General features: G+C 35.1%; 2 protein-coding genes, 1 non-coding gene and 1 pseudogene across 3 annotated transcripts; 3 read left to right on the top strand and 1 right to left on the bottom strand.

The window, feature by feature from the left end:
• The first annotated feature begins 31 nt into the window (after window positions 1–31).
• LOC110722292 lies at window positions 32–1,189 on the top strand. Its single transcript, XM_021901561.1, has 2 exons — window positions 32–372; window positions 636–1,189. Exon 2 carries the CDS (start codon window positions 639–641, stop codon window positions 1,116–1,118), a length of 480 nt encoding a protein of 159 aa, XP_021757253.1. The 5' UTR covers window positions 32–372; window positions 636–638; the 3' UTR covers window positions 1,119–1,189.
• A 4,247-nt stretch (window positions 1,190–5,436) lies between these two features.
• Window positions 5,437–5,510, bottom strand: TRNAV-CAC. Its single transcript has one exon. It is a non-coding gene; the product is annotated as a tRNA-Val (tRNA).
• Window positions 5,511–6,270: 760 nt separating this feature from the next.
• Window positions 6,271–7,753, top strand: LOC110722290 (annotated as a pseudogene).
• A 1,036-nt stretch (window positions 7,754–8,789) lies between these two features.
• LOC110722289 (folylpolyglutamate synthase-like) lies at window positions 8,790–19,237 on the top strand. Its single transcript, XM_021901558.1, has 16 exons — window positions 8,790–9,025; window positions 9,246–9,388; window positions 9,575–9,640; window positions 9,971–10,080; window positions 12,409–12,469; window positions 13,801–13,884; window positions 14,005–14,061; window positions 14,148–14,208; window positions 15,349–15,395; window positions 15,714–15,791; window positions 16,276–16,440; window positions 16,532–16,828; window positions 17,305–17,383; window positions 17,772–17,921; window positions 18,135–18,295; window positions 18,378–19,237. Exons 1-16 carry the CDS (start codon window positions 9,016–9,018, stop codon window positions 18,435–18,437), a joined length of 1,629 nt encoding a protein of 542 aa, XP_021757250.1. The 5' UTR covers window positions 8,790–9,015; the 3' UTR covers window positions 18,438–19,237.
• Window positions 19,238–19,245: the final 8 nt, after the last annotated feature.

Below are 19,245 nucleotides of genomic sequence, written 5' to 3'. Positions count from 1 at the left end.
TGGATTTTAACACCTTACAAAAGGCTGAAAATGTTTTTTAACACCCCCCAAAAAAAAACTTTTATTTTAACACCTCCCAAAAATATAAAAGTTGGAAGTTAACACCAAAATCCATCTTCCGTTAACAGAACTGTTAGTGGGGCCCACCCCAACGGATATATTTTTAAAAGATCTGTATATAAGAACCATTCTTCCACGATTCTTGCACGATATATAAGAACCATTCTTGCACGATTCTCCCCCAATGAACGAAATCGTTGTTCTTATTGAATAGCAGCAGCGCATTGCATTGTTGCACGATACTTGAAACAATTCTTTCACGATTCTTCCACGATTTTTGAGAAGAGGAACAGATTGAAGCTGCTGAAACAGGTGAGTGCGGTCAATTGTTCGGTTGTTTGGTAATTATGGTTTAAATTCTCTTCAATTATTATTTGCAATTGTTTCGTACTCAGATTAATGGTTGGATTATGTTATGTACGCATCTAAATGCCCAATTGCGAAATTAGGGTTCGTCAGAAATTGAATTTGGGGCTTTTCGTATTATGAAATTAAAAATGAATTTTGTTGCTGTCAATGTTAATTCGTCAGTGTACAAATCTGTAAATGTGACTGTCGATCTAAAATTGATGCAGATTATGTCGTTTGTTAGCTCTTCCCCTCCTGAGGCCAGAAAATGTAAGTGTGGTGTGCCAATGGCCAAGCTCACTAGCTGGACAAGGGAGAATCCAGGCAGGAAGTTCATATCATGTAAGTTTTATGACCCAATAACAGAAACAAGGGGTTGCAAAGCTTTCGAATGGGTTGATCAACCTGATGGAACAGATTGGCAAACAGGGGTTATCAACAACCTGTTGTTGGATAAGAAGCTGCTAAAGGGTGAAGTTAATGAATTGAAAAGGGAAGTTGATGAAATCAGTGGCCAAAGGAGGTGCCTACTTAATGAAGTTGATAATTTGAAGATGAGATGCAAGGCCTTGAACGCTGACAGGAAGAGAATGAACAGGGAGTGCAATGAAGGGAAGGTGTCTTCAATCAGCTGTTTTGGTTGGGTGGGCATGGCCATTTGTATAGGTTTGTCAATGGGTGTAATTTTCCTAATGGCTAGGGGTGTGTAATAGTAAGCTGTATTAAGTAGTTATAATTTCTTGTAATGACTTGAAGTGTTATAAATATGTCTTTTAATCAACCTATTTATGCCTTGTCTAAGTTCCTATTTATGCCTTGTCTTTTAATCAACCTATTTAAACATGTGAAACATTAAAACATGGGAAATATGTGAAACACTAAGATAGTTCAAGTACAGGTTGACAAAAGAACCTTACTTCAACATGTTTCAATGGCAATCAAAGCCATGCAACCATTACAATTCAATATCTAATTGTTCAAATTTGTTAAGGGAAGCCACTAAAAAACTAGCAAGTTACATAACCAGTCATGAGTACATAATAAAAGTTTGATATTGTTCAACAGACATAATGTTTGATATCCAGCATGAGTACATCACTGAGTAAGGTTGTTGAGGGATTGCAGCCTGGCCCTTGTTACAACACCTGTGGCTGTTGTAGGCTGACTTGAGGAAGACCTTGTCTTTCTTTTTGGTTGGCTTGAGGCAGGCTGACTTGAGGAAGGCTGAGCTGAGGATGGCTGACTAGAGGATGGCTGAGCTGAGGAATGCTTAGCTGAGGAAGATTGTGGCTGTGGGCGCTTGCTGAATGGCAGACAACCTTCTTGCTCTTGAGGAAACTTTTTGTTTCCTATGCTGTTTGGTCCAGCCCCAATTGCACTCTATGACATGCATATAAAAATAAAAAGTCAATGGAAAAGACACATACATATATAAAACAAAGGGGGAGTTGGTGTAATGCTTGTACAAGCAGGCATTCTACAAGTGTAGCTATTGAACTCACAGCCACATCTATATCTACACTGAACTGTAATCCTTTTACTGTCATTATGCAAGTAGTAGAACTCATACCTGTTTTGAATGGCATGAAGTCTTAAGGCCCTCCTCAAGACTGAAGCATTACTGAATTTCTGATTTAACTTCAACTTGATTGGGTTGTCAAAGTCCACATCAGCATTAAACCAAGGAGCATAGTCCTGTTCCTCATCAGATCCACACAAACTCCTTGAATCATCTGAATCAACATCACTTTCTGGATTCACCTTCGGTTTTCCAACATCCAAATCATTTCTCAACTCTACTCTCTTATCTTTGCCAACCCTGTCATCTACTGCACTCTCCAAACCTTTCCTAAGGCTCTTGTTCACTTTGGCCAAGATCTCCTTTGACCCTTCAATATACCATTCCTCATCCCCTTCATCAAATTCTTCTTCACCAGGTTCCCAATCTTGTCCCTCATCACTCAAATCTGAACTTGAATAACCAGATCCTTCACATCCATCATCCTTTTCTTCATCAAACCTCAACACTTTAGCATTAGCTGAGGCTTTCCTAGGTGGACTCTCCTCCCTTTGTTCAGTTTCTGTCTTCTTAAACCTAGGGCTCCTCCTAATAGTCGATGTATTTGAACTTTCTACCTTCTTATCCTTTTTTTTTGTCTTTGCAGGATTGGGTTGGGCCTCTTGTATGGGCTGACTAGGAGCTTCTGTTGTTACAAAAACCTCAACATACCCCTCTTCATTTACTGTCTCCAAAAGGCCCTTAACCTCTTCACTGTTAACTAGTTCCCTTTTCCCAGTGTTAAAGGTTTTCCCCTTCTGCCTATACCAACAGCTGTAATGCATAGGCACATCCATATCACCATTAACAAAACCATGAATTGCAGCTGTTCTAATCAAATGCACATCCAACTTAGATACTTGAACCTTCCTCTTCCAGTAACACCAACCACCACACCAACACAGCAGCTGCCTGTTTTTGGTTACTCTTTTAGGGACAAAAGCACCTCCCACTCTAAGGCAGATGTCAACCAAACTATCCTTGTCACCCATTATCTACCCACCAGTGAAAAACATATAAAACATATTAAAAGCCATGTAACTATACATGCACAATACGAATAAACAAATCCATCACAGCCACACAAACAAACACATAAAAAAATTGAAAATAAACATATACAAGCCAATGTAGGTGCTCAGTAACATAAATTAATCAACAAACCACACTTGCTAGTTTAATTAACAATAAACCACCTTAATTAATCTCTACTTTCAATTACGAAATCCAATTAACCTAAGTCGCATAGTCAGTTACAGAAATTGATTTATCAAGGCTTTCCTACTGTGGTCCCAAAATTTACCCTAATTACCCAATTATTGCAAGGTTTACAGCAATGAAGCACCAGTAATTGACGAAATTGCTATCAAAGGAGAGCAATTTTACCTTATTTTCTGTGAATTTCAAGCGGCTTTCGCACTTTTGTAGTTGAAGAAGATGATGAAGAAACCCTCCTGAGCTTATCTTCTCCAACGTTGACACCACCCTACACTCCACTTCTCAGCCAAGATCTCCTTTGGTTCAAAAGCGAAATCAATGAAGGTTCAGAAAGAATTCAATGCAGAAGGTTGCTGCGAATTCAATGAAGAAAGAAGTTTCGTGTTTTGCTGGGTGAAAATTGAAGTTCAAGCCAATTTGTGGGACCCACGTTAAATTTCCGTGACGGAAATCGTTAACTGGTGTTAACTTCCAACTTTTATATTTTTGGGAGGTGTTAAAATAAAAGTTTTTTTTTGGGGGGTGTTAAAAAACATTTTCAGCCTTTTGTAAGGTGTTAAAATCCAAAATATCCTAATTCAAATATTAAACTCTTTTTTTAACCTATAATTAACTAATAGTCAAAGATTAGCTTATATAATTTAGTTCTTTTATATTTTTTAAATAAAAATATAGTATAAAACGCATTAAAGTGTGGTTTGCGGTGTGGTGTGGTTTGGTCTAAATATTTTTGAAAACGCACCAAGTCGCAAACCGCAATTTGGTCATTTTCAAAACCGCACAGCAATTTTCAAACCGCAAATCGCAAAATTGCGGTTTTTGCGGTTTGATTTGCGGGTTTGGTGCGGTTTAAACCGCACTCTGTACAAGCCTAATCATATATGTCATATAATAAATTAAAAATTAGTCAAACTTATTAAAACTATGATAATTTTGAAAACAGACAACAGAAAAGTGTAAACACCTTTTTCTTGTTTCCAGTTTTTGGTTTTTTGTTTTCAAAAATACGGAAAACTAAAAACAAAAAACAATGCCAAACAAACCCAAGTATTCGTATTATATAGAGTACCATTTAATTTTTCACGGTATCAAAATATACGTCTTAAAACGTACATGTTTTTAAAAAATCATAAAATTTTGACATTTTAAACGTAAGCATTGAAACCATTCTAATAAGATCTAGCATGAGCAATATGACTATGTTTTTTCTTATAGATTAATGGGAATATGTCAATCTGAATTTGTGGTTAAAATTCTTAAAGTTTAACCCTTTTTTTTAAAAAAAAACAATAGAGTAATTTGTAAGAAGAGATAGAGATAATATACTGAAATTTATTATACACACGCGGGTGCACCGTACATCCAAGGTTAGTTTTTGCTCTTATTTGATGATTAAATGAAAAACAATCATCAAAATTAGAACAAAATATTTATGGGTATACGGTATACGGTATACCCAGCTGTACATAACAATCTGAGGTATTCAAGATTGATGGGTTTATAAATCGGTTTGAGTCAACTTCATTCGAGATACTAATGAGTTGGATCAAACAATATGCATGTAATTCTTCTTGATGACGATAATGGTGCAAAAGGAAATATTGAAAAACAATAAACAAATTTTTAAAGTCGGTCTTGACTCGCACACATTGAACTAGCTTGAGGATTCTAGTTCATTAGTCGTTTCTAATCTTCAATGTTCATATATTTTGAGTTTGAGCTTTACCTATATAGTTCATTTGATCACGCGAAATCTCTCGTGTACCAATCAGTTAAATATTAAGGTAAAATTGTTATTTTTCTCAATTAACAAATTAAAATAGATAATCATCATTTTTTTGTTTGATTACAGAAAACAAGCAATTATACTCATTTACATAATTTGAACTATTGGTAAATCTATTAACTTCAGATTAATAAACCTTACGTTTTTTTTTTTTTTTTTTTTTTTTTTGAAACAAGCAACCTATATATAGTAAAGTAATATAGTTAAGTAAGTGACACGTAAATAATGTGTTTGGACCTTTCAAAAAAAAAAAAATGTGTTTGGAAAGCAGACTCCATTAGTTTTTTTTTTTTTTTTTCCTTCTAAAACATTGATTGTTTGCCTCGTAACATTTATTAACCTTTACCCCCAAAAAAAAAAGTCAATTAACACATTTAATTATCAATGCAACATTCATTGATCATTAATTCATTACAGTCACTTTATATTTAATGAAATGCATAAAAATAAAAATGGTTTCAAAAATTGTCTGAGCCCGGGTTCGAACCGGGGACCTCTAGTGTGTGAGACTAGCGTGATAACCGACTACACCACCCAGACTGATGTGCTATGGACTGTTAAGTTTATCATCAGTAGTAGAAAAAGTGGGTTTAGCTTTATTAAACTACAAGAATCTTGTTTGGTAATCGGGAACACATGGCAGACTGTTACAGGTTTTACATAAATTAATTAAAAAACAATGGGGAAAATAATTAGTGTTAGTGATGACCACGATTAAAACAATTTGTAAAATAATGAAGATAAGGTTGCTCCTGTTGATTTGCAAATGCATGATTGCATGCAATTGCAAAATTATCCGATATTTAGTTGGTGATATTCAAGTTTTTAATACATCGGTAGTATTCTTCCACCAACTATAGAAGACCCAAGCTAGATACTGACAGCTTGATGACAAATTGACAAGTTAATAAAAAAGAACCTTCGAGTATGAATAATGAATACTCATATTGATTAATCAATATAATGACATTATATATCAATTTCTGAGTCGCGATAAATAATTTATTCATACTCCCCCATTTAAATCAAATTTCGTTTATATTAATATTTAATTTGATACACACATGCATGCAGGTTTTCTCTACGCTCCACGCACGACTTATCCACCAAAAACATGGGTCATATTCATATATATTCATACATGAGACATGTGCATGGCAGCAAATTATCGTTCCCGTCAAAGCATAACAGTACGGGCATACGAAAGAATAGTGTTATAATTCCATGGTTAAATTAGACCGAATTCAAGACCTAACAAAAAGTCAACACTATAATATGAATAATTATCAATTACGTGCTAAAATTAACATTATATTATATAACATTCCTAATTAATTACATATACTTCATGACTTGATATTCCTCCTACCACATCATTCATTTTTTCTCCACTAATTAATTATATATACTTCATGACTTGATATTCCTCCTACCACCTTATTCATTTTTTCTCCACTAAAAAAAATGGACATTCTTCGTCCTACACTATTACTCTCCTTCCTCTTCCTCTTCCTCATCCTCTTCCTTCAACCACCAACCACGGCGGCCAACTCCGTCGTGTACATCTCTAAAACCACCTTATTTTCCGACTACGAAAAAATGATCACTAACCTTAAAATCTTCATTTACCCAACACCTAACCACCAGCAATACGACTCAACTCCTTTCTCTCTTCTTCATAACTCTCTTTTAACCTCTAACTTCCTTACTCACAACCCTAACCAAGCTACTCTCTTCTTCCTACCTTTCCCTCCTTTGTCCACGCGCTCCCTCGACCGCCACATTCAGCTCATCCGAACGTCATTCCCTTACTGGAACCGCTCCCTTGGGGCTGACCATTTCTACTTTTCTTGCCAAGGGGTCCTAGCTCTAGTCGAAACATTGTCGAGTTAAAGAAGAATTCTATTCAGATCGCGTGTTTTCCTGTACCCGCGCGTGAGTTTATCCCTCACAAAGATGTCACCTTCCCTCCATTCACTCTTCTCCCACGCGCTCTACAAAGTGAGGGTGTTCCCACGCGCTTATTAGGGTATTGGAGGTTTGTTGAGGTACAATCAAGTGTAGAGTTGGTCAATGGGTTAAGGAATGATGGCGAGTTTTTGATTGAATCTGATCCGTCGGATGAAGGGATTTTTATGGAAAGGGTTCAAAATAGTAAGTTTTGTTTGTTTGTTTATGATGTTGAAGGGTTGGAACGATTGAGTGTGGCATTAGCACAAGGGTGTGTTCCGGTGGTGATTAGTGACCGTCCAATACAAGACCTACCGTTAATAGACGTGATTAAATGGTCCGAAATCGCATTGTTTGTGGGGTCAAATATGGGGTCAGACGAGTTAAAAAAGGCGTTGATCCACATGCGAGGATGGCACGTATGATAAGATGAGGCAATTGGGCGTAGCGGTGACACAACATTTTGCATGGAATGAGTCGTCACCAGAGCCATACGATGCGTTTCATATGGTGATGTATCAACTATGGGTTAGAAGACATAGCATTGGATATTCTAAGTGGGAAATAATGTGAGTAAACGGCAACCGCCTGATGTGATCATGAATCATGATCATATATTTTACCAAACCCCTTAATTAATTGCTATTAATTAATTATAATTACTTAGTTTGGTGGAGTAATATTTGATTTGTTGTTGGTCGTGGAATATTCTAGGGTAGAAGAATAATGGAGTGGAGAAATAGGCATGTGGTGATGTGTAGATTGGGTGTAAATGTTATGTTCGTTGCATTTGATTTTTCATTTGAATGACCTAATCTATACTTCTTTAAAAGCAATTGGTAAGGAAGCAAGTCTCATCTACCATATCAGTTTAAACTAAAACATTTGGTTGCACTATATATCCACCATATATACATTTTAGTTCTACTTTGAAGATCTATTGGCTACTAGCTATGTTTATTTCAAAGATTTCCCTCACATATTGTAATTATAAAAAAAAAAAAAAGAAGACATGGCCTATCACCTATATTTGCACTATATATGGTTGTGATATTTGGTATATGTGAATTGTAAGATGAAAAAAAAAAAGAAAAGATTTGAGTTATGATAAAGTTATCATATGAAGTGCAAGTGAAGATAACCTTATAGGAAAAAATTACTACTCCTATATTTCACTTTCACTCACCACACCACCCATTAGTCTATATTATCCATCACTTATCTAATTAAAAACCACACTAATTATTATTAATATTAACCTAAATTGATCATATGAAAATCTCAACAATACGCCACTTGACTCTAACTCCCTCATCAACCATCGTATCACCATCTATATATTATTATGGTCTTTGCCACACCACAAACCACACAACAACAAAGCGAGTGTAGATCATAATTAATTTGCTTATGGTGAGAAATCAAAAGAATGACCCGGTTACTACCTTATTGTCTCACTGCCTTGTCTCAGCCAATATCAGCTCTCTCACCTCCTTCCCACTCCCAAACCCTGTATTCCAAAATGAACTCATCTTCTACAAAAATCTTCCGCTGGCTTGGGCCTTCTTGGAGGAAGAAAAGTCAAATCACGCTTGGATACATCTAGAGGCAATTTATACCACTTGCATTTTCTATCAACTTTTCTAAAATAAAATTGTACTTCATATATGACTTGTGATCGTCATATTTCACTCATACTTATGTCCAAACATCGAATAGACGAATATGCCAAGAAAATGCCATGATATGCTTCAAATGACAAACAATCAACAAATTAACCTAAAAACGAACTACAACCTCCCATTTCTCCACTTCTTATTACGATCTAGTTGGAGTTAAATTCACGAATCATGATTGTCATAAAAATTAGCACGACATCTCTGAATTGCGCCCACCTCAAATAGAATATAGGACATCAATTCAAAGCCACTTTTAACTTTTGTCGTTTAATCAAAAGCAAATCTGCGGTTAAAGAACGAAACTTTGTGTAGGCTTGCGGCAGCAGCCACTCTTGTTGCTCACTCCTTTATCTAATTTCATCTCTTTCTCTCTCCTCACCAACCTCCATTCACTCAAATCCCAAGCTTCATTCATCATGTCAGCAGGTAACAATTTATAATTTTGATGTAATTTTCTTATCATACAAGTTAATTTCTATAATGGGTAATTATATTTCTGCATAAACTATGCATTACAATGAAGAATTGCATTAAATTTTATCTGGGTTTCTCTAAAAATGCAGTCTTTGATTCAATTTGTTCAACCTTCAATGAAACTTCCCCTGTTTTTTAATTTTTTTTTCTGGGTTTTTTCAATTAATTGTAGAGGGTGGTGATGGATTGGCGAATCCTAAGCCGTCGCCATATGAAGAGGCAATGAGTGCGTTGTCATCTTTGATTACTACTCGAACTCGTGCTGAGAAGAGCAATAGCGGTGATCGCTTTGAGTTGCTGTTTGATTATATTAAGGTTATACTTTTGTTACTATGCTATTTTTCATTTCATTATATGTTAAAATAGGTGACTATGATTATATTAAGGTTATAGTTTTGTTATTATGCTTCATTTTCATTTCATGTTTGTCTCAAAATTATTTGATTTTTTTTGGGATTATTAGGGTAATGATGTATATTGGATTTGGGTGGGATTTTGCAGATATTGGAGTTGGAAGAACCAATTTCTAAGTTGAAGGTTATTCATGTGGCTGGCACCAAAGGAAAGGTATTTGTCTTCAATCCTTTTATGTTAATTAGACAATGAATTTTTCTAAACGAATATCTATGTGTCATACACTCATACAGAAACATATCTCCGTGTCATATGGAAACGTTGCAATTAATTTGAAACCGAGGGAGTATTTCTGAAGTGATTTCGCATTTGTGGTTTGTTGGGGTTACTGAATTGTATAACAAAATGTCTTTAAGCGGGCTGCATTGTAGTCTCTCACAAGTCAGCTGTAGGATTACTGATCTTTCATGTCATTAAGAGAGAAACAATGAGCTTGTGTTATAGACATTAAATGATGATTCTTTTGTCTGTCCATGTGCATAGGGTTCGACTTGTGCTTTTACTGAGTCCATATTACGCAATTGTGGCTTCCATACCGGGCTTTTTACATCCCCGCACTTAATTGACGTCCGCGAAAGATTTCTATTAGATGGGTAAGTTATAACTTAAAGGTTCTTTTCATTCACATTAACTGTTCTAAAATTGTATGAAGTTGAGTCATGCTGTACACGTTTATGTTACCTTGTAAATTGACAAGCATAATACCAGCCACTACCCCTTTTTTTTTTCCTAATAAAATAGTAAGATTTTATTTTTCATTCCAAAACCCTTTATGTTTCAAGTTCTTTTATATCTTTCATGGCTAATTATATTTTTGTTTGTATGTCATGTTGACTGAGTGCTATTCTTATCATTGATCAGCCAAACATGCCTTATTTTGTAGCTTTGTCAATTATCATCATGAGTGTGGATTACAGTGTGAAGTCGCAGGGTGGGGAGGGGGGATTTATAATATATTTTTCATGGTTTCATGGAAGAAATGAACTTTTATGCGGATAAGCTGGTACAATAGGTTCTTTAGGGATTCAAGGGCCAGATAAATGAGATGTTAATGACAGTGAGAGCTGTTTTGGGAAAATAAAACTGTTGGAGAAATAAAAAAAAATTAGAGGAGCTTATTCTTCATTGAGAAGGCTTTCTATGGAAATAAATATGCTACTGATGTGATTGACAGTTGGAAGGAGTAAACAATCATTCTAAGTTGCTTAAAGGGTTTTTTTTTTCCCCCTTTTAATTGTAGGGACTTAGAGACTAATGAGAGTGCAAGATGTTTTTGGACATATGGTTCATGGGTTACGCACTTAGGAATGGTTAAGGAGAATTTTGTGAGGAAGTGGTTTCAATCTTTGATATGTAGCAGGACAAATCTCCTTTTTCTTGATGGGATTTATTGTGGTTTTTTATGGATTCTTGGTAGACCTGTCGAGTTGATCTTATGTTTCATTTACAGTGCTTTAGTTGTTAGCGTCACAATATAAATAGGTAAGAAGATGAGAATTTTTTTTCATCGATAGTCTTATTATAGTGTTCATAAGAACGCAAGTGGGGTTTTCAGAGTTTCGGTAGCCTGGGATGTTTATATCTCAGCTGTACTTTTCAATGGTGGGTTGACTGCTATTTGATACGATCTTAGTGACTAAAGTGGTGGAAGAGATTCAAATATTGAAGTTGATTAGGATTTTCATTAATGGTGTTGTTTGGTATGCCATTGATACGTTAGTTGGGAGAAAAGGTTTTGGAGGTGATAAAGTTGGTGTACTGGGGACTTCTTCATTGGTATTTCATTTATTTCATTTTCATGTAATCATGTGAATTGGGGGGGTGGGAGGGGGGGTGGGGGGACACTGGGATTTTGGGTCTGGTTATCAATGTAAGTTTCAGGTAAGAGAAGCCATCCTACGGTGATTTTGAAGATTGATTTAATTTAAGTTTATTTGTGGAGGCCAGATTGTTTTAAGGTAAGTAGATTAGGATTCTTGGATCTACTTTCCTTTCCAAGGCTTCACCTCAAGATAATCATGGATGCTTTCATCTTTATCTGAATTATGATATTTTGGGCTTATGCTCTTTAAGTACTTAGCTACAAAATTAAGCCAATTCAGATGGTAAGTCTGTTTAATGAAGTTTAGTCTCTCCCTTATTTAGGCGTACCTTTCAATAATGGAGAGGTGAGGGGTTTGTCATCCTAGTGTCTTCTAATTTAAGGTCTTTTTGGAATTATGTAGTGCCTTAATTTGAAAGATAAGTAACGAACTGACAATTGAAAGTGTAATAGCTTTTAACTTGGAAGGGAAAGATCTGCTTTGCCTATAGGTTTTCCTTAAAATTTGTACCATGTCCTATTTTCCATTTTTTGTGGATGAGCTGGTAAAGTTTCCTGCCTTTTTATTTCTTACACCAATCCAATGTTCCGTCCTCATCTAACTTCCCTTGGACGCCTATATCCTCCATCTTTGGAGTCTAAGCCTTATGTACCTGAACTTGAATTAATTAGTCATTTGATGGAGAATGTGTTGGATAAGCAAAAAATAAATTAATATTGGCACTATACTCTTTCAGCCTATAATTGCCATATTTGCTAAAAGGGAATAACATCATTATGTATTATCACAATCAGAATTATGTATAGTGTTGCTACTGGGAACTGATGGTTTATATTCCTGTAGGCATATGTTACTAAGAAAGTAGCCTTTAGGGAAGGACCTCTATAATAAGATGAACTGTGAAATGTGTGCTTCTTTGTTGATTTGGACAACTCTCTTCTTCTACTCATGTTTTCCTCTTTATATTCGTGTGAAAGAAACAGGTTCTATTAAATGGAGTTTTTTTTTTTTGAAGGGGGGGGGGGTGTTTGCATGTGTTATTTCACTTGTTATTTAAGCAGTACTCATTCACTCATGAGGCATTGATCTCTTTTGTAGTGCTGAAATATGTCAAGAAAAGTTTTTGGCGTACTTCTGGTGGTGTTATGACAGGCTAAAGGTATCTTTTAAATCTTCTATGGACTGAATTTATCATGCCCCTTCGTACTTAGTATTCCTCCTTTTCTGTATGTTAAATGGTCTTTAGTTTCATATATCAGTTTATTAGTATTCTCTTATACTTGTATAAATTTCTTAGTAATTATTACCATGTCACACTTAGGCATAAGCTCACTAAGATGATACATGGCTCACTTGATGCAATTCCCTTTATGATGATTAGGTGAGTTTGTATAACCTTTAAAGGTTGTAGCTCAACTTTTCCTTAGCTTCTCATGTTCACCAATTTGCCCTTGTGTTATGTAAAGCTTTTGTTCTGTGTTTGTCTTGAATGTTTCTCATCTTGAGCAACCTAGAGCATCGGACAAGCTTTAGGACATATTCATGTTTTGATTTTCAATTTTCACATAAATTTTTTGATATAATATTAACATATGTTGTTACTGTGAAGGTTAGGGTGATCAAACTCAAACTCATGTTATTGTGATGTTCAACCTAATTTGTAAAGGAAAAGTATTCTTCTCTGAGCAATCATTACAATCATGATATTAGAAGCTAATATCTATCTTTTGGACAAAATGTAACTAACCAAATATATGCTTCCATTTGCAAATTGTGCTACAGCAATCAGGTGGTTTCAGTGAGATATTTGTAGAACCACCATGCCCCTAGGTTAACTAATCGTGTGTCTTGTGTGCAAACTTAAAGGGTTTTTTTTTTTTTTTTTTTAAAAAAAAATAATCTAAAAAGCAACTTATCTGAGATCATCCTGTTTCTAACTTGTTGCCTTTTTATACCTGGACTCTTCTATAATTGTTCCAATGCAATTTTCTCTATTTCTTTTTCTTATTTTTTTGGGGGGGGTGGGGGGTGGGGGAGGAGGGGGGTTGGAGCTGAGGCAGGAAAGGGTGAAGTTAATAAATTTCTTAGTCCTCGCAATAATTAACATTGCATATGTTGCACTGCTTCATACACAATTTGTTGTTTGCAAACTTGCAACGGGTGACATCTTGAATTCTTGACTATCCTGCAATGCTTTAATAAATCTGATCTCTTCATTCTTCTGTGTCCACTCCCATCAGAGTCAAAGATTCACTATTCCTTGACTATTGGATTTTAATGAAGTAAATTATAATGCCTCATTGAACTTTGCATTTGTATAAAATTTATTTTGAATTATCATTAGATATTTCATATAGGATCTTTGAAGGTAAGGCTGTTTACGTTTGACTCTCCTTGCCTTTCTGAGGGTGGGAGTGTCTTTGGATGCATTGGGGTCATGATGTGTTTTCTCTTCACTCTTGAAGCAGTTTATGTGGTTGTTCTGTGCAGGAAAAAGCTACCAATGACATACCAATGCCTACATATTTCCGCTTCTTAGCTCTTCTTGCCTTCAAGATATTTTCTGCAGAGCAGGTAGATTATGAAACATCATCTAATCGTTATCTCTCTCTTTCTTTTGCTAGTAATATTATCTTAATTTGATAGATTGAATAATATTACTCAAAGCCTTAAATTACAAGCTAAAATTTGCAGGTTGATGTAGCTATCATGGAGGTTGGGCTGGGTGGAAAGTTTGATGCAACAAATGTGGTGCGATTTATGCTTCATACATCGCATGTAGTGTGTTTATGTGGCTGCTACCACCAATGTTGATCATCCATGCTCTCATTTTTCAGGTACAGGCACCAATTGTTTGTGGTATATCCTCCCTTGGATTTGATCACATGGAAATACTAGGTCAGTGATTTTGTTCAAATTTGTAAACAATTGATACTGTAGATGTTACTTATTTAAAATTGCCCCAAACTGCTCATGCTGAAGGGTAAAACTTGAATAACAGCTGTTGATAGAATATTTGCTCTAAGGAATCTGATTTATTCTCATTAGGTCTGCTTGGGCTTGATTCTTGCTGGCAAGCACTTAAGGCATCTGCCAAATGCTTTTGAATGTTCCCCCTTGTTAACTGTACTTGTCAGATGCTATGTTTGAATCTATTGAAGTGACATTGACAGATGTGTTCTTTTTCAAATTTAATTCCTCCCACTTTTAGCAAGATATCAGCGTTAGCCTCTTGTGGCCTCCAAACATGAATTTCCCCATCTCTTAAAACAATATATTAAAGAGATTTGTTCTAAGAATTCCTCATCTGCGTTATTCTCATATCTAATGATTAAAGTATAAAAAGTATTTATTCTTTTATATATGCGAACTACTGTTGGTCATATATCTGTATTGAAAAATAAAAGAAGTTTTATTGCTGCTGGTCGTCCACACCTAAGCTACGTAATCTGTTACTATTGGAATTTGAGTCTTTCTGGTTCAACTTGGATAAATGATAGATCTTTAGGTATATTATGTAAAAAAGGGAATTTTTTAATCACACTATTTAAAACCCATATAACAAATTCTACTAAGCTGAGTACGGAGATTTTTATGGTAGAATAAGTCAGTTGATCTTTCAAAGTAAAATGATAGAAAGATGCATGACATATGTACAAGGTACAACCATAACCTGATGGGACTTTTGCTGAAGCAGGGCTGAAAATGGTAGGATCCATGCAACTTTTCCAGAAATAGAGTGAGAAAGTTATACTAAATTCTCCTCCTATCTACTTGTAGTTTTGTTTTAGTTGAGATGGTACTAATTAAATTTGTAGTATAGGACTATAAGTTTATGTGGATTTTTTGTTATGCAAGTGATTTGCTCTTGATATTTAAACACCTTGCTCTTGGTGGGATCAATGTGTACCTACAGCTATTTTAACGAACTTGCATGATACAACTGTGTGATTGATCATCATCCTTCCTCCCGTTGTTTTTTGGTTTTTCTATATGTTCTCCCTTTCTTATAGTCTTCTTTGTTTGACATTGCTGTAGGAAACACTCTTGGACTAATTGCTGGAGAAAAAGCTGGCATTTTCAAGGTGTCCATGTGTTTCTTCTCTTTATGAAATTAGTCATGTTTATTTTACTTTTTAGGTGACTTGAGCTGGGAGGAGAATTTCTAAGGCTCTGTTCTCCCCACTTATATTCACTTATTTCATGTCTAATAAGTTCTATTATTAAATTTTATGTTAGATAAAATAAGTTAAGATTTAATGAGTTCAGGGCTCTATTCTCCCCACCTTATTTTCTCTTATTTTAGGTCTAATAAGTTTAGATAAGTTCATTAAAAAAAAGTTAAGATTAGTGAAACTCAGGTGATCTCTCTCTCTTCTAACAACTTTGAGGTTTTGTTGCAGCAAGGTATTCCTGCTTTTACTGTGCCGCAGCCTGAGGAAGCAATGTCTGTACTTGAAGAAAATGCCTCAAAATTGAATGTGAGTTGAATTGTAGTTATTGTCGAAGGAAATTATATTCTTATGTTTATTTCTTGTCTACTTTCTTACTATCCTAAAAGGCTTGTCATATTGTTGGATAGCGCGGATTGCAATTTAGAACACTTGTGAGAAATCGTTACAATGTACCTAGAGGAAATAAATCTGCAAATTCTATCTTTTTTGTCCTTTTTTTTTTTTTATGTTTATGAGTCATTATTTAGTGTTATGAAATTAGGTGAAGTCCACTAGTTCTAAGAATTTCTTGCATTTCAACAGAACAGCCAACCTTTATTCTCTTGGTGATTAAAACAGGCGTCTTAGTGATATCTCTGTGGTTTCATGTTCCTAGGATCTACATCTTTTTGTAATTTGGCTCGAGTACAATATACCTGTAAATTTATTAAACAACTTTTAATCTTAAGGCATGAAATATTTTAAGTAGTTCTGCAAATTTGGGTGATTGATCAGCAAAATCTTATTGCAGGTAAATCTTCAAGTAGCATCTCCATTAGACCCTAACTTGCTAAATGGCTTGCAACTTGGTCTACATGGTGAGCACCAATTTGTAAATGCTGGTCTTGCTGTTTCCTTGTGCTCTACTTGGCTTCAAAGGACTGGACATGTTGAAGTCCCCTACCTTCTAAACACTGTATGTCCGCATTAATCATGAAATTTGTTAAGTGGTTCAATTTAATTTTTATTCATTAATCAAATTATCTATCTATTTTGGTGTGGATCAGAGCTCCTTGCCTCAGCAGTTCATCAAAGGGTTGACAACTGCTAGTCTACAAGGAAGAGCCCAAATTGTCCCTGATCAATATATCAGCACCGAAGGTCATGGAGATTTGGTATTCTATATGGATGGAGCCCATAGTCCAGAAAGCATGGATGTTTGTGGAAGATGGTTTTCGAATGTCATCAAAGAAGATGAGAAACAAGTTAGCTATGTAGAGCATCCACTTTCTGACAATTCAAGCATATCTTTTGAAATGGCACATAGTTTTCACAATTCTGCTTCAAGGAAAAGCTCAACTCAGGTAATGGTATAGAGTTTACAAATCTTCAGTTGTGCAGTTCGTTTGAAAATGACTTATGGAAGTTGGACATACACTTGTTTTGCTACTTGCAAGACATAATGTGGTTTAGGTAGCCAATTCTATTTTTGTAGTTTAGGTAGCCAATTCTACTTTTACTTTTGTTTTGGCAGTCGGTAGCCAATTCTACGATGCTGATATTTTATTATTTTCTGCCTTTAGTTTTCTGCTGCATGAAATCATTTCGTGCTTTATGATTAATCAAGTTACATTGCTTTGCTTGTTCTAATGGTGTAATAAATAGGGAGTAATAAAAGTCAAACTAGAACTGATTTCCTTATTTATCTAAAAAAGGGGAAGAATGTTTAATTAATATGAATTGAGACAATAAATTTCAGAACATTATTGATACTTTTTGGTGTATATTATACCTGCCAATGAAATCATGGAAAACTAATTTGCTATTTTCAAACTTGCAGATATTGCTCTTTAATTGTATGTCTGTACGGGATCCCCAGTTGCTTCTACCACGTTTAGTGAAAGCTTGCACAAGTCATGGTAATAGGTTGAGCAAGTCAGTTATCAATTTAATTGCTTATTTACCCTAGCTTATGTGGTATGAGAAATTGCATAATCTGTGTCTTAACATGCTGAGAGTTCATTTGCCTGCATTATTATTTAAGCTTTCTACATTGCTATGACTTGATGGAAGAAACCCCTTTGTAAATGTTATTATCTTGTCTAGTAATTGTTAGGGATTTTTTTGACATTTTGCTGAGATTAAAGATATTGTAATAGTTAGCTGAATGCTTTGAAATAATAAAAGCATCACTATATTCAGTAATTTAGCTTCTTAATAGATTGTTATAAATTGTCTCCCATTAATTTTGGAGTAGATTTTTTTTGTCCTGGTTAATTCACTAAAGCTTATTTTAATGATGATCAGGTGTGCAATTTAAACAGGCGTTCTTTGTTCCAAATATATCAGTATACAACAAGGTCGCTACTAATGTGCCACAAACAGCTACACGAGCTGATTTATCATGGCAGTTAACTCTCCAGAGAGTATGGGAAAGTCTTGTTAATGCGGATAAAGGTGGGATCACCCCTCACATCCTCCATCAATTGTCTGATTTTGGCCCTTGTGCTTTATTTTTGTGGACTTGAAACATAATTTGCAAGATATTGTGAGCAAGATAATGAAGACAAATAATGCAGAATAAAATAAGCATTTTCGATTTGGTTGTATTGTACCTATTTGAGTCTTATGAGTTCTTATATGTGAATCAATGAATCTTTTCAACTGTAGGCGGGTCTGCAAAGGATTCAGACCTCAGTCCTGATGAAGCACAGGATGAAAAGGAGAAGGGTATAATCAGTGGTACAAACAGCAAAGTCTTTCCGACACTTCCCTTGGCCATCAAATGGCTGAGAGACAATGCCCGACAAAATCAGTCTGTTCGTGTACAGGTAGAACAAGTTTTTCTTTCTGATAGCATCTTACATTACCTGCTCGAGCATAACTTTTAACTTGTATGAGCTAATATTTCAGGTCCTAGTAACGGGCTCCCTGCATTTGATTGGGGATGTTTTGAGATTAATAAGGAAATGAAACACAGATGAGTTTTCTTGGTCCCTTGCATTTGTATTGATTGGAGTCAAAGGTTTTTTTTATGGACTCAATAACCAGCTTGAGAAAGCCATCTGAGATACTGCAAAAGCTCACATTTTTAAGAGCAGCCTACTTAACAGTTCTAGCCAATCTTTAAAAATTGGCACACTTGGCTGTTGACAGGCAAAGATACGTAGCAAGAGAAGACTTCTGATGCCTACAAATGTGCTTTGCCACAGGGTAATTATGAGTAGATCCAGGCTAACAATCTCTGGAGTTTTTATATCAGTTAGTATCGTTATTTTCTGAATCACCAGAGAAAAAGGAAAGAAAAAACTGAAGATTTCTCAATTATCTTTCATTTTTTATTATGTTCTATTTCTGGTGTTGTAATTTTAGTGTTTCATTGATTACAAATCTTTATAAACATGAAACACACCCATTCTCATCATATTTCATTCGAAACAATCATCTATTATGCAATTTTGACAAGCTTCCTAGTTTTTCAGTAACATTATTCATTGAACCTTGATTTGGTTTCATAAATATGATTAGTCCGTGGTTATACCAAGGCAATCATCTTTGCTACAGATCGTCAAGAATGGATGTTTGGTAGATTTACTATTATGATTGGACCTCAAACAGTAAATCTAATTTTTTTTGGGCCAGGCTAAGTTTGGTTAGGTCTACTTGTACTCCGTAGTTCTTAATACAAGTACTTGTAACATTTAGACTTTTACATTTGCTAACAATAACTTAATAGAGTGTTAGAATGAATAATAAAAAGTTGATATTTTGAATTTATACT

This window comes from Chenopodium quinoa, unplaced genomic scaffold (assembly GCF_001683475.1).
Source record: "Chenopodium quinoa cultivar QQ74 unplaced genomic scaffold, ASM168347v1, whole genome shotgun sequence".
NCBI classification, from domain to species: Eukaryota; Viridiplantae; Streptophyta; class Magnoliopsida; order Caryophyllales; family Amaranthaceae; genus Chenopodium; species Chenopodium quinoa.
Note: the sequence above shows the minus strand (reverse complement) of the source record. Positions and strands in the feature narration are given on the sequence as shown.

Excerpts from the sequence above, each read along its gene's own strand:
- LOC110722292 (XM_021901561.1), top strand. The coding sequence starts at position 639 with ATGTCGTTTGTTAGCTCTTCCCCTCCTGAGGCCAGAAAATGTAAGTGT.
- LOC110722289 (XM_021901558.1), top strand. Across the intron at positions 14,209-15,348 it reads TGATCACATGGAAATACTAG|GAAACACTCTTGGACTAATT; the intron begins GTCAGTGATTTT and ends ACATTGCTGTAG. Across the intron at positions 18,296-18,377 it reads ATCAGTCTGTTCGTGTACAG|GTCCTAGTAACGGGCTCCCT; the intron begins GTAGAACAAGTT and ends CTAATATTTCAG.